General features: G+C 35.3%; 3 protein-coding genes across 3 annotated transcripts; 2 read left to right on the plus strand and 1 right to left on the minus strand.

Moving 5' to 3' along the window:
• The first annotated feature begins 2,136 nt into the window (after window positions 1–2,136).
• Window positions 2,137–4,538, plus strand: LOC121733807 (proteasome subunit beta type-5). Its single transcript, XM_042124176.1, has 6 exons — window positions 2,137–2,355; window positions 2,441–2,542; window positions 2,647–2,746; window positions 2,964–3,157; window positions 3,622–3,760; window positions 4,334–4,538. Exons 1-6 carry the CDS (start codon window positions 2,212–2,214, stop codon window positions 4,498–4,500), a joined length of 846 nt encoding a protein of 281 aa, XP_041980110.1. The 5' UTR covers window positions 2,137–2,211; the 3' UTR covers window positions 4,501–4,538.
• A 763-nt stretch (window positions 4,539–5,301) lies between these two features.
• LOC121733802 (probable enoyl-CoA hydratase) lies at window positions 5,302–7,462 on the minus strand. The gene is made up of 6 exons (XM_042124161.1): window positions 7,264–7,462; window positions 6,866–7,098; window positions 6,527–6,677; window positions 6,241–6,390; window positions 5,835–6,032; window positions 5,302–5,490 (listed from the first exon to the last, which is right to left on the minus strand). Exons 1-6 carry the CDS (start codon window positions 7,400–7,402, stop codon window positions 5,363–5,365), a joined length of 999 nt encoding a protein of 332 aa, XP_041980095.1. The 5' UTR covers window positions 7,403–7,462; the 3' UTR covers window positions 5,302–5,362.
• A 3,865-nt stretch (window positions 7,463–11,327) lies between these two features.
• LOC121733822 lies at window positions 11,328–12,274 on the plus strand (the record flags this gene model as incomplete). The annotated part of the gene is made up of 3 exons (XM_042124202.1): window positions 11,328–11,419; window positions 11,612–11,770; window positions 11,872–12,274. Coding segments are annotated over exons 1-3 (654 nt in total), but the record flags the coding sequence as incomplete, so codon positions are not given.
• Window positions 12,275–13,883: the final 1,609 nt, after the last annotated feature.

Raw genomic sequence — 13,883 nt, forward strand, 5'->3', positions numbered from 1 at the left:
CTTGATACGTTAGGTTCCGCCGCTGCTAACGTTCTCCTTAGTTTTCCGACGACTTGTTTTCTTCTTTAAATGTGCACGGAGTTGTACATCTTCTTGCATTAATTCCGAAGCGGCGATGATAGTAACAGTACGGCGATGGAGTACTACACCGTTCGCGCGAGCGAGACGGCAGGCGCTGTTGTTTATTGTTTCTATTGCTTGAGTGGAAGCGATAAGAACGGCTCGATCTGTACGGTGAGCGACCTCTGTAGTAATGTTGCGACGACTTGAGTTCGGCGATTTCGTTTGTTAATTGTTTTATGATTTCTAGGAGTTCCGGATCTCGGCTTGCAGGTGAACACGACGATGACGTTGAGGCGACGGCGGAGATTTCTTGATTTTGTTCCAGCATTTTGTCGGCGAGAAGTGCTAATTCATCGAGAGCAGCGGTCTTGCTGATAGTGTCGCTTACTACGAGTACCGAGCGAACGTGTGCAGGAAGATGATTCATCCACATTAGACGTAATGTTGAGTCGGGTACTTTGTCGCGAGCGAGATTGCGCATGCGACGAAGTAATTGAGTAGGCCTCTGATCTCCAAGTTCCATTTCTTGTAGTAATTTTTGGAATTGACGTCCTTCGCTTTCTTCGTAGACTGATATGAGGCGTTCTTTCAGGATTTTGTACTGGTTCTGGGCTGGCGGACTGTAAAGAAGATCGGCGATCTGTTCGACATCTTGTTTGTCTAGCTGGGCGATTACCATCTGAGAAAGTTGGGCTTGACTCTTCTTCAGGTCGTGGGTTGCGGCTTCGAAGCTGATAAACCATAATCTGGGACGATCGCGCCAGAATGGTGGTACACGAAGGCTTAGAGCGATGGATCCGAGCTCGTGTGTCTCTTGTGACTGCGGGGGCTGCGTCGGTGGGTTGACCTTCTCGTGGGCTTGGGCGGCTTCACTTCCTTCGGACATTGTTCTTGCTTCTTGATTCCTATGTTTCTTGCTCGGGGTCACCAATGTAGCGATGTGTAGTGCTACTTACTGTAGTGATGTACACTCGGAGGTAGAGACGTATTAAAACACCAATGGTCGGAATAGGAATGTGTATTTATTTACATTACAGAGCTGAGCTATATTTAGATTACAATACTTAAGGTTAGTGCGTGCGAGCGGGACGGACGACAAGTATCAGTGCGTCTCTGTCTGTCGGTTGATAAGGAGGACATCGTAGTCGGTAGAGTAGCAATAGGCAGCTACAAGATTAATTATTTCTTTACGGTTTTGAATTGAGAACACAATATATTTTGTTTTATCCTCATTTAAAGTAAGGGAATGGGACGATAACCAATTGCACACTTTGTTAAATCCTACTTGAGCAGAATTAAAGACTTCTTCGAATGAGTCTCCATAAAAGGTAAGAGCCGTGTCGTCTGCATATGCGGAGATACGGCATTTTTGAAGGTTAAGTGCACAGAGCTGATTTACATAGCACAGAAAAAGGGTGGGACCCAATATGCTTCCCTGTGGTACCCCAAAAGTGACCGGAAGTTCTTCACTAATATTGTCACCGATTTTTACTGATTGAGTTCTATTTCGCAGGTAATCAGTTAACTTGATTTATTTATGTGATCTCAATGCTAACTACAGTTCGACAAGGCTTTATTTGAATGTGGGTGACATTGGTCATTGACGGGAGCGCTGCTGGTAAAAAGGCCCATTCACGGCAGGACTGCACGGCAGTCCTGCAGTGAATGGGCCTCACTGATTGGTTGACACTCGCTGTTACCGGCCGGCAACACCGAGTGTGAGCTTCAGGGGGTCTGCAGTATGCACCAACATTATAAAAGTGGGCCACGAAACAAAGGAGTTAGGGAACCTCTGGTCTAGATGATCAATTTTATTGTGCGATATCACGTATTGTGCAACACTATTGACTGTCTAGGGTCAATATTGAACGCGCCCGCCTTTAATCTTATTGTCAAATAAATTGTTGAATAATATTGTTCAATGATATTGCACAATAAAATTGATCGTCTAGGGGCCCACTTACAAAAATATTGTTTTCCCGCCATTTACTTGACACCATGGTTATAATTTAAAGGCATAGCGCCATAAAAAGGAAAAAAAACTTAACTGACAGATGACAGTCATTTCACATTTGACAGTTCAAAAAACTGTTTTCGCTTGTCATCATTCGGCTTTTTGTTAAAGATAATCCAGTTATAAATTAAATAATGGCTTTGCTAGATTTTTGTCGCTTAGATGAAAAGATCAATCTTAAACCTGTGGACTCCCTGGCATCCATTAACAACGATGTGCTCGGCTACACTCAAAACTTTATGAATAGTGCTCAGCTCGCTACTCCACCGTTCGCCAATGTAAGTGGTCATAATTTGTCGTTATTTACTTAAAAATTTAATAACAAATATATCAAATAACTGGTTCAACACCTTTATTTTACAGCCGATAGACACACTCGCTCAATTCAACACCAAAGACGAGACAGGAAGGCAAATAAAAATCGAGTTTGATCATGGTACCACTACTTTGGGATTCCGTTACAAAGTAAGTTAATCCAATGTTGTCAACTAGGACTCTGCAAAATATAAGGATCCCTCCCTAACTCGGTTCATCTTAGAAATTTAAACATTAACATGTGTACTCAATAGGGTGGTGTGTTGCTCGCTGTGGACTCACGAGCAACAGGAGGCCAGTTCATTGGATCACAATCCATGAAGAAGATTGTGGAAATAAATGACTATCTACTTGGTAAGTTTCGAAGAATTTTGTAGTTTCCTAGATATTAGTATAATATACAAATTACAATGTACATATAAAGTTTTTTTCAATGTTTATATGAAATGTAAAACAATGTAAATAATATTAATATAATAGTTTTAAAAGTAACCATGACTTGCATAATCCTCTCTCTATCAAGCATCACTATACACTACACTGCACTTTACAATGCACCTTAATTTTCCAGGAACACTTGCTGGTGGTGCAGCTGACTGTGTATATTGGGACAGAGTACTGGCCAAGCAATGCCGCTTGTATGAGCTCCGCAACCGTGAACGCATCTCTGTAGCCGCTGCCAGTAAACTCATGGCCAACATGGTCTACAACTACAAGGGCATGGGTTTGAGCATGGGAATGATGTTGGCCGGAATTGACAAAAGGGTAAATTTGTTAAATTTTTTGAGTATATCTTATTGCCCGGCAGTTTCATATCAGCAGTAAAAATTATCACAATAAAAAGTGTTCTGTGTGTCATCCAAATCAGTTCAGTGGTTTAAAATTTAAATGCTAAGAGGTTAAAGACAAGAATCCTCTGTCTAATTAGTATGATTAGAAAGAAAATTTAAAACAGATATAGGTTTGTGTTTCTTATCATATTATGTTTATCACCAGAAAAAGTATTGTAATAGTTTTCACTGGACTATTATAATAATATGCTGTAGTTTTATTTGACATTCACTACCTAAAATTTTTTCCTGCAATCAATGTGATGGATGCATCTTATAGTGGTCTGATTTAACTACTGATTAAAAATACCCTATTTTACAATAAATTCCTATTAGTAGCTCCATTCACAGTTTTATATGCTCGAACTTACATTATATTTTACATTATTGTTATTTCAGGGTGCCCAACTTTACTATGTGGACAGTGAGGGTACCCGCACACCTGGCAAAGTATTCTCAGTGGGATCTGGCTCAGTCTACGCCTTTGGTGTACTTGATTCTGGTTACCACTGGGATTTGGAAGATGTAGAGGCACAGGGTATGTATTTATGGTCTAATAGAGCTATTTAGTCACCTAACTGTTGTATTAAATCAAAATTTGTAAACTTGTAAATACCTATAAAAAAAGGCCTAGGCGCCTAGAATGAGCAATTTTATTGCGCAATATCACGTATTGCGTAATAATAATGACCATCTAGGGTTGATATTATTGAACATCGCGCGCCTTCAATATAATTGTCAAATAAACTGTTAAATAAAATTGAAGCATGATAATAACAATTGATCTTCTAGGGGCCAGCTTAGACAAAAAGCTATATTGAGGAATATATTATAAATAATAAATATATAATAAATAAAATTCGAAATACTATAATTTTTATAAAAACGTAAAAAAACTATGTGGTATATAACCAACTAGGTGGGACGACGATCTCCACTTAGTTGCAGGCCCATGTTGGATGCGAGTAGCAGGAGATCGGTCATCTTGGCGTTCATTGAGAAGAGGCCTATGTCCAGCAGTGGACGACTATAGGCTGATATGATGATATATGATAAAAAAACTAACCCAAGCGGTTAGAAAACTCTGAACTAACAATATATTTTTGTACAGAACTGGGTCGTCGTGCCATCTACCATGCTACCCACAGAGACGCGTACTCCGGTGGTATCATCCGAGTGTACCACATTAATGACCAGGGCTGGGTCAACATCTCCAATGAGGACTGCTCCGACCTGCACTATAAATATCAAGCCGAAAAGGGCATCACCGATGAATAAATTATGTATTAAGGTTTTTTAAAATAAATAATAATAATGAAATATATGTTTTTATTAAAGACAAGCTTACAAAGAATATAGAAGCCAAATACCGAGGCCTCTTAACAGACATAAATCCTTACAATAAGATAAAACAGGAGCATATACTAGTCAAAGGATACTTTTTAGGCTGTTACTCCTAAAAATGCGACTGCGGGACTTGTCACAACTCACAGAGGTGGCGCGGCGCGGGCATCCCGGTTTTTTATCAACATGTAGCCGACCACCACTCGTAACGCCGCTGTGTCACAGCGACGCTGTTTTCGACGCCTATAAAATTAATGCAAACTATAGCGCCCGCCGCCACTCTGCATGTATGTACAAAATTAGAAGCTTAATTAGAGCTTTAATAATAATAGCTCCCACACCGGTTTCGGTGACGGTGGCCGGTTTCATTGAAACCAGGCCAGCTACCAAGGAGTAATTTTATAGTGCCCAAGTGTGAGTTCACAACAGTACACAAGAGCACTCTCTATTCAAAGGAATAGAGAGTGCTCTTGTGTACTGAGGAAAAGGAGAGTAAAGACTCTCATAGCCCAGTGGGACGGACGACCGGCGAGAGATCAGGCGCAGGACTGACTTTTTACATACCCATCCGACGCATGGATCATCTTACTTGTCAGACAATCAGGTGATCAGCCTGCATAGTCCTAACCAAACTTGGAAATAACATGTTTCCAACGCGGGAATCGAACCCACAGTCAAGAGCCGCGCTCTATACCACTAGACCACTAAACACAACATCTAAATGAAACACTAAAATCAGACTAGATGTTTATTTTTACCTTAACTTTAACAAGAACAGCTAACCCTAAATAATACTTTATTTTTTATCATCTTTATCACTGTCCTCATCTTTTTTGATACTGATTTCTTCCGTTGAATCCTCTATTTCCCAATCCTTGAGTGGAGCTTCGGTCAGCTTGTAGAATTTTCCATGTTTTCCAATGCCTGTAAAATCATTGTTGTTATTATAATATCAGTATTGGAATATGCAAATTGTATAGTCATAAATCATAATTGTTTTTATATATGATGATATTGAATGTAATATAATAACTTTGTAATAAAGTGTAATAAGTGCAAGGACAGTGTATAATATTTAATCATTGTTTTTAATTTTATTTAGCAGATCACACAAGAACCATGATAGTCATCAACATAAAAATTATGCCTCTATCTTCTAGAATCTACCCTATCAATGCTTGTCTCTTTCTGATTTAGTGTTTCTATTTCAAAACCAATTCAAATCAATTTCTTAATTCAATAATGATGAAAAATTTATTTGGAACAACCTCCTTGGAACTTCTTAATTCCCTTCTGCAAGTCCTCAATAGCCAGCCCCATCAGACTCTGCATGATGGCCTCATCTCTCATGCTCTCCTCACTGTTTGGGTTCAACTGGGAGTTCACTGCGGCTAGCTTGTCCATAATTAAAGCATTCTGTGGGAACTTTAGTAGAGATTTTGCTAATTTTATTGACTCTCCCAAAGCTGAAATAAAATATTTTAAAACATAAAATTTGTTTTGTAAAGCCAAAAACCTTTACTAATTTCAACATTCAATTCAGATACTACCATTTTTTTCATTCTATTCATTATATTATCCTACATTCCAGGTAAGTATATTTTTTTTGTACAAAGGAAAAAGAAAATGTGATACCCTTTTACATATCTGTCAACAATATATTTTCAGACTCACCTGTACCAGTAGCAGTAACTTTCAATGATAGGCCCATGTTGTGAGCTTCCACCCCCGAGATTGGACGTCCAGTTATAAGCAGATCTAGAGCTCTTGACAGACCAATTAAAGATGTAAGCCGTCTTCCACCATACAGACTCTGTGGTGCACCTACAAAAAATTGTTTAAATTATAACTTAAGATGTGATACTGATTCTGATACTTCCAATTGCAAATGTTTGTAATTTGAACACTACTCTTTGTAAAAATACTATTTTAATAGTAATTACATATTGAAATGGCATACCAAATCTTCTGCCCAAGCAACCTAGGACAGCAGTATCCTCAACCACCCTCAAATCACAAGCTAGAGCAAGCTCAAAGCCTTCCCCAACCGCATATCCTGACACAGCTGCTATTGTTGTCTTATCACACAGGGGACGACGCAAAAGACGAGACTGAAAAGGTGTAATTAATATACACTTACTACTATGTTTTAATAATATTATTTGATTTCTAGTATATGATATATCTAATTTATAATTGTAAAGTAAATAATAATACCAGGTAGCGAGTATGCCTACAACCAGATATAAGGATTTTAACTCAATTTAAGCTCAAGTTATTACTCTGTCATATAGCTTACCGCTGCATCAAGAAGTGTATTATATCCTTTGGCTTCAACTTCGTCCAGGTCAAACCCAGAACAAAATGAACCTCCTTCTCCATTGAATACTAGCACCTTTGCTTCTGGGTCTTTGTCGAAGGAATTTATTGCATCTGCCATTTCTCGTAATGTTGCTTCATCCAAGCTATTTCTAGTCTTCTGACGATCAATGTTTAGTGTAGTTATAGCCCCATATTTTTCAATTAAAATATCTATAAGTAATTGTAATTACTACGATTAGCTGATAAAATAATGTTTAAAAATAACAATAATTATTAATTATTTTATCTCGGGATTTGAGTAAACAGTAGTCCAGTCAAACACAGTCCCGAAGCAACAATCAATTAATCATAAAGTTTTTAAATCCAAATGCTTACTTTTTTTAATATCTTCTGTAGATTTTTGGGCATCATCTTTTTTAGATGCATCTTTTTTGGATGAGAGAAGCCGAATTGCATTTAATCGGATAAATGATAAATTACTGGCAGATACTATTTTTTTTACGAAAACACTCATTTTTAATATTGAGTAATAGAATTATACATCTAACGCCAAATTTATTATTTATTGATATTTTTTTACACTTTTTGCAAATTGAGGTTATGTTTACGTCTTTTACTTGACAGCTAGTTTTTTTATTATAATATTTTTCTTATTATGGCACTTCGGCTATATAACCATGGCCAGTGTAGAGTATATTATATTATTATGGCGGGAAAATAATATTCTAAATATACAATTTTCAGCATCGTTTTTCTATATCGTCAGGTCCAAAGTCTAGTCAAAGTCTTAAGTAAAAGTCAACACAGTCAAGTCAAGTGAAGTCGGTTGATTCAGTAAAGTGCACAGAATACAAATTACTGGTAAAGTGGTAGCCGCCTTACTGAAACTTTAGATTTTGAAGGGAACACAAAATAGCACGTTTCTGGATATTGCATCACTTCCCTATATATTCTATAGTAGTTTTATATTCGATTATAATAGTGCAGGAAACTTTGACAATTTAAACATTATTTTAATATTTTTCGGGAGATTATAAAACGACTTATGGGTAAAAAATAATAACACATTTTACTGAAACGACATTCAATTCTTTCACCCAGTCGTGGGACATAGTATTATATGCAAATGGAAAATTAAAAGACAAATGCTCATAAAACCCATTTTTATTAGATATGTCATGAAACAGCTTTACATTTCCTCCTTTGTTACCAGTACTCCTTCTTTGTTACTGTCCCAACATTTTCACTGTCGTTCTTTTTAATTTATTTCGTTTATATTCTACCAAAATTAACAATTTGGCTGCTAGTTAAAAGAACCAATACCTAATTTTCATAAAAGATACAAACTGGAATCCAGATACTTATATTTTATATTTAAACAAAACTTTATGTGTGATTTGCTGTCAAGGTAACACAGAAAAAAGTCCATAGCGAAATTTAACGATAAATTACAATTTTAATACAGCATTTTCACTTATTTGATTTATTTTTTATTTATATTTTTATTAAATAACTTTATCAAATGGAAAAATATGCAACTTTTCAAGATATTGTTCAAAGAAAAAGTGACACACTAGGAACCAAAATTCTGTTTTCCCTCAGTAATTTAATGTTTTAACGGTTTAAATCCTCTAATTAAGAGGTTACTTGTACATTTTCTAAAAATGTATTATATATTACACCGAACATCGCTATCAAATTTAATTTATTCATACTTTTTCTATTTTGATCAATTTTGAAAAGTAGTGGCAAATTTTATGAGAAATGATCTGCTATGTTTGTATAGTTTTTGTCTACTTTTAGTATTTAAATACCTTATTCATAGTAATATAACATGTCCATGACTATTTAAAAAAATTGTAATAATTAGAAAATCGTCCGTAGCTGTTATATAGTTTTTCTTCTTTTGTATTTTAATTATTTGCATATTTAAGGATAATATTAGAAAATATAAATGTTTTTCATCTGTTACAAACCACTTAACGCTATGCACTAATGCATTTAAAATTCTTTCTCTTTGTTAGGAATATTTTGTATTTTTTTTTTTGTTATGCCGCGAACAATGGTGTGGGTTATGTGTTTATCACTTTTATTTATGTAATTGTACTTACTTTAAGATTATAGCATGTAACTGTTTTTTGTTCCAATAAAGAAAATAAAATAAAATAAAATATTCAAGTACATAATATTTCATTGGCCTTTTTAATTGTTCATTTTTATAAGATTTATAACGATTTTGTCATAGCGGTTAAATCAGTAGGTATCATGAATTAAATTCCTCTATGATGGTATCACGCGAATCACAAGTATAGTTGCCAACCGCTTCATAGAGCTAAGCTGTAGATATGCTAGAAAAAAACTGTAGAATGTAAATATTAAATTGAAAAACAGTAAATCTACAGTTTTATCCTTAATGATTTTTTATTATTTAATTATGGTAATAAATAGAATATATTTCAGGAAGCCGGGAATCAAAATCCATAAAAATCATGAAATATGTCTGTTTTACCGACTTAATGTTGGTAAAAAAGACATCGATCGACCGAGCGATCCATGTCGGTAAGGGACTTATTCCACCTTACCTTTAGACGTCCTAATTAGGATCCTAAAAAAGACAAATTAGAAGCTTCTGATTCTGATTGCACCAATCAAAATTCAAAAGCCTCTATTCTTCTGATTTAGTACGCTAATAATTAGGATCCTAACTGTTTCGTTTGACGATGAGATGATGATGACGCTGGCTAGCTCATAAAAACTGTAGATTTCGAGGCCTAAACTGAAAACTGAGAGGATTTCCGAAAAACTGTAGATCTACAGCTAAAACTGAGGCGTTGGCTACACTGACTGTGATACTGCGATTCGGCCTATTACACCATCAATATTATCACGGAATCGTGATAATATTCATGCGTGTAATAATATGCCCCATGGTTGCCCATTGGTATGGTTAATTATTATACCCTACCAATATTACACATTAAAAACCCAGTTAAGTGTGTTTACTTTTTACACACGGGCCACGGTGCCGCAGTGGCAGCGTTTTTCGCCGCCGTGGCGGCGCAGCGCCGCCATGGTAAAGAATCGCTGCCGCCGTGTGTAAGGGCAAATAAAAACACAAGGATGAGTAATGGAGCGGCATGCACCGCCGCGGCGGCGTGTGTATAAACAGCCTAACACAATTTTGGGGAAATAATACAAAAACCCTATAGGTGAAGCCAAACGAGCGTAGGTAATTTGTGAGTTGTGATTTGTATGAAAAAAATTCAGCCTGGCAGAAATTCTGCGGCTCAGAAGTCACGACTCACTTACGCTCGTTTGGCTTCGCCTCAGAACAGGAAAATAAGGGCTTCGCCTTTAATCCTTAATCTGTGACAAAAACACAACATCACTCTTTCACATTCCCGGCAAAAAAAAAACATTCTCAAAAAAGCTAAAGATGACATTTGGAGTTTTGCTTGGAATTGGAGTGTAGATGGAGGAGAACTATCTCTGTAGGTATTTAAAAAGCATAAACTTATAATATACTGTGTCCGCTGAAATGCGTTAAATTAGGGTGGCGCTACAGTAGCAACAGCGTAAATTTTAAATAATTTAGCACCTTTTATTTCAGCTATTTTAGGTTATATTTTTCAAAATATATTGGTATTAACCCAGTAATTTTGTGACTTGGCTATTCGGCTAACTTCAATTTATATTTTGTCACCAACGGCTACATTAATTCCATACCCTTTGCTGCAGCTAGCGCCACTCTTGGAGGATTTTTCAACTGTTATTTACTGTGTACAGCTGGACACTTTTCCAAATATCCCCCATTTAAGATAGTTCTCCTCCATCTACCCTCCATAGCGAATACGCGGAAAGAGTGCCCGGGGCCATTTTTAAATAAGAAGAAAAATAAGTGACAACTGACTGTGTTTTTGTATTATTTTCCTAAAATTAGCCCTGTTCGTTTCATTTTTTCGCAGTTTGGCAGCTGACTGTCAACTTCATAATTGAGTGTCATGTTCAATAAAATCCTAACAATTTCTGTCAGAACTGTTGGGATGTTATATTTGAACATGACACTCATTTATGAAGTTGACAGTCAGCTGCCAAACTGCGAAAAAATGAAACGAACACGGCTATCGTGTAATGTTGATAGAATAATAACTATTAAATATTCGATGTTGTGCAAGTGATACAAGTTACAAGTTACAACTTCAAGAAACGTGCCAATTACCATTTTGTGTTCCGTCCAAAACTTCATCGAAAGTTTTAGTAAAGGGCACAGAAATGGATATAGTTAGAACCGCCATGTCGCTCCAATGGGGAAGGCCGGTCGAAACTTTTAGTAGATGCCGCCACCATAACTTTTACCTGTCAATGATCGTGTCAAGCAACAACAACAATTTAATTTAGTAGTTTTGCATAATTTCTGTATTAAATAAATTAAAATCATTATGTATTCGTCTTGGCGTGTAAGTGAACTAAAAGCTGAGCTAACGAAAAGAGGCGCATCGGTTAGAGGAAGAAAGGCAGAATTAGTCGAAAGGTATAACCTCAAAATATTTGATTTGCATTTTTTTTCAATAAAATTAGGTACTTATAGCCAAAAAATGAAAAAAATGTGTAGCTTTTTACAAATATTTTTAAGTTACGTAACAATATTAAGTAAATATTTAATTTGGAGCTTAAATTGTAACTTCTGTTGTTGTTATTTATTCTTATCTATTTCACCTTGTAGATTGGAAATTTACGACCGGAACTTTAATTTTGGAAGTGCAGAGAATCAGTCCGATGACGATGCAATGGAAGTTCCTGATGTTAGGACATATCGGGACATAAATGCGACTTCATTGTTACCTCATTTAACCCAAACTCACATACGACAGTATTTTTGCTTGTAAGTACGCATAACCCATGTACATAAGTACTTACAAATGTTTTTTATTACAATTCAATCAAATATTATACTTAATATACTTACTTTATACAATTTTTTAGTGATGACAAGAAAATTAAAGAAGCTAAGGCATTGTATGAGTCCCGATACCTTGTTTTGGCAAGAGTGTCAAATGTGGGGGAAAATACCTTCATCAAAGGATATTGCAAGAAAACTATGAAGCAGCTGCAGTATGAAGTGAATTTAAAGCTTCACAAAAGTGGAATACCACAGGAATCGAACTGTGAGTGCCCGGCGGGAAGTGGGACAGAAGCAAAATGCAAGCATGTTGCTGTACTGCTTCATGGAGTGGAACATATGGTGCATAATAAAATATTACTTTTACACCAAGTCTGCACCCAAAAACTTCAAGACTTTCACATGCCCAAAACACGTTTTACTTCTTCTCCCATAGCAGCTCACCAATTACCTAGAAATAAGGCAAAAAAAAGATTTTGTCCTTTCCCCATACAAAAAGTAGATAAAAATAGTTACAATAACAAAATAAGAAATCTGGTTTTAAATTTTCAAAATTCAAAAATGCCTATTAAACAGTTATATGAACCAGCGAACCCTTATGCAGTTATATCTGACCATAGATATACTGAATTTGATCCTGAAGAAGAACTATTAAAAAAACTTAATTTAAATGATATTAATGATGAAACCATAGTTGAAATTGAAGAAACAACAAGGGGACAAAAAAATTGTCCTAAATGGCTTACTGAAAGAAAGTATCGAATTACAGCAAGTAATTTTCACACAGTGTGTCATTTAAAAGATACTTCAAAAAAAAGTTACTGCCACCAAATATTAAATCAACAATTATTTACGTCTAGGGCCACGACACATGGCATTTTAAATGAAGCCATTGCACTTAATCAATATATGGCCGTTTATGATTTAAATGTAATTCCTTGTGGACTTTTCATTAGTAAAGACAAGCCATATTTAGGTGCTAGCCCCGACGGACTGTTAGGAGAAGAGACAATTATAGAGGTAAAATGCCCATTTTCCTCAAGGAATGAATTCATTACACCTGTTACTGTACCATATCTTGTAAAGGACCCTCAAAGTCAAATGCTCACATTAAAGCAGTCTAGCCCATATTACTACCAAATACAAGGCCAGCTTTATTGTACAGGTAGATTGTATTGTAATTTAATTGTTTATACTTATAAATCTTTAGAAGTAATTCATATTTCAAGAAATGACGAGTTCATTAACTCTATGTTAACAAAAGTCGATGATTTTTATAATAACTATTTTAAGGCTGCGATTTTTAATCAATTTTTATATAATGATTATGATTTAATAAAAAAACGTATTTAATTATCTTGATTATTCGAATCATAATATTCGTGACGTGGGTGGATTTTTTTTATTATTTAAAATCATTTTCCAGGTTAAAGCCATAATTTATGCAAAAAACAAACATTTCTTAATTTGTTTACCCACTACATCTTCAGTCAGTGAACCATCTACCTCATTGTGTTCGAACTGAAAACAAGTTTTGTTTCTACTAACTATACACATTTACTAGTTTAGTTATTAGTTTAGTCACAAATTGCCAAGTTTAGTTATTAGAAACAAAAACTTATTATTTAGCTATATCTATAATATATTATGTTAATTATAAAGCATCAATGTGATGAAAATGGACTAAAGCATTCTGTTATAACATAATAATAATAATATATAGCCTTTATTTCAGAATTACAGCAATGTTTATAAATACTTTGTTAGTTTTGGTAGTAGTTATCTGTTATAACATAAGATCACATAAATAAAAAAATACATTGATTTTTTACTTTTTATTATCAACAATACATTCCCTAAAATTACATAACATAAAACAAATAAAAAATATTTCTGATGCTAAAGGCACATAAAAAGAGTTTAATGATGTTTGTAAAATTTTGTATGTTTTTGTTAATCCTATCAATCTCTCAATGTGCACACGTTGCCTTGCAAGCTTCTGGTCACGTTTTAGCAAAACCCCTGGTATTTGTGATTTGCCTTTTAAAAAAGTAGGTATGTTAATAGAAATGTTTTTTATTGCAAATAGGTCTTG

Source organism: Aricia agestis, chromosome 1 (assembly GCF_905147365.1).
Source record: "Aricia agestis chromosome 1, ilAriAges1.1, whole genome shotgun sequence".
NCBI classification, from domain to species: Eukaryota; Metazoa; Arthropoda; class Insecta; order Lepidoptera; family Lycaenidae; genus Aricia; species Aricia agestis.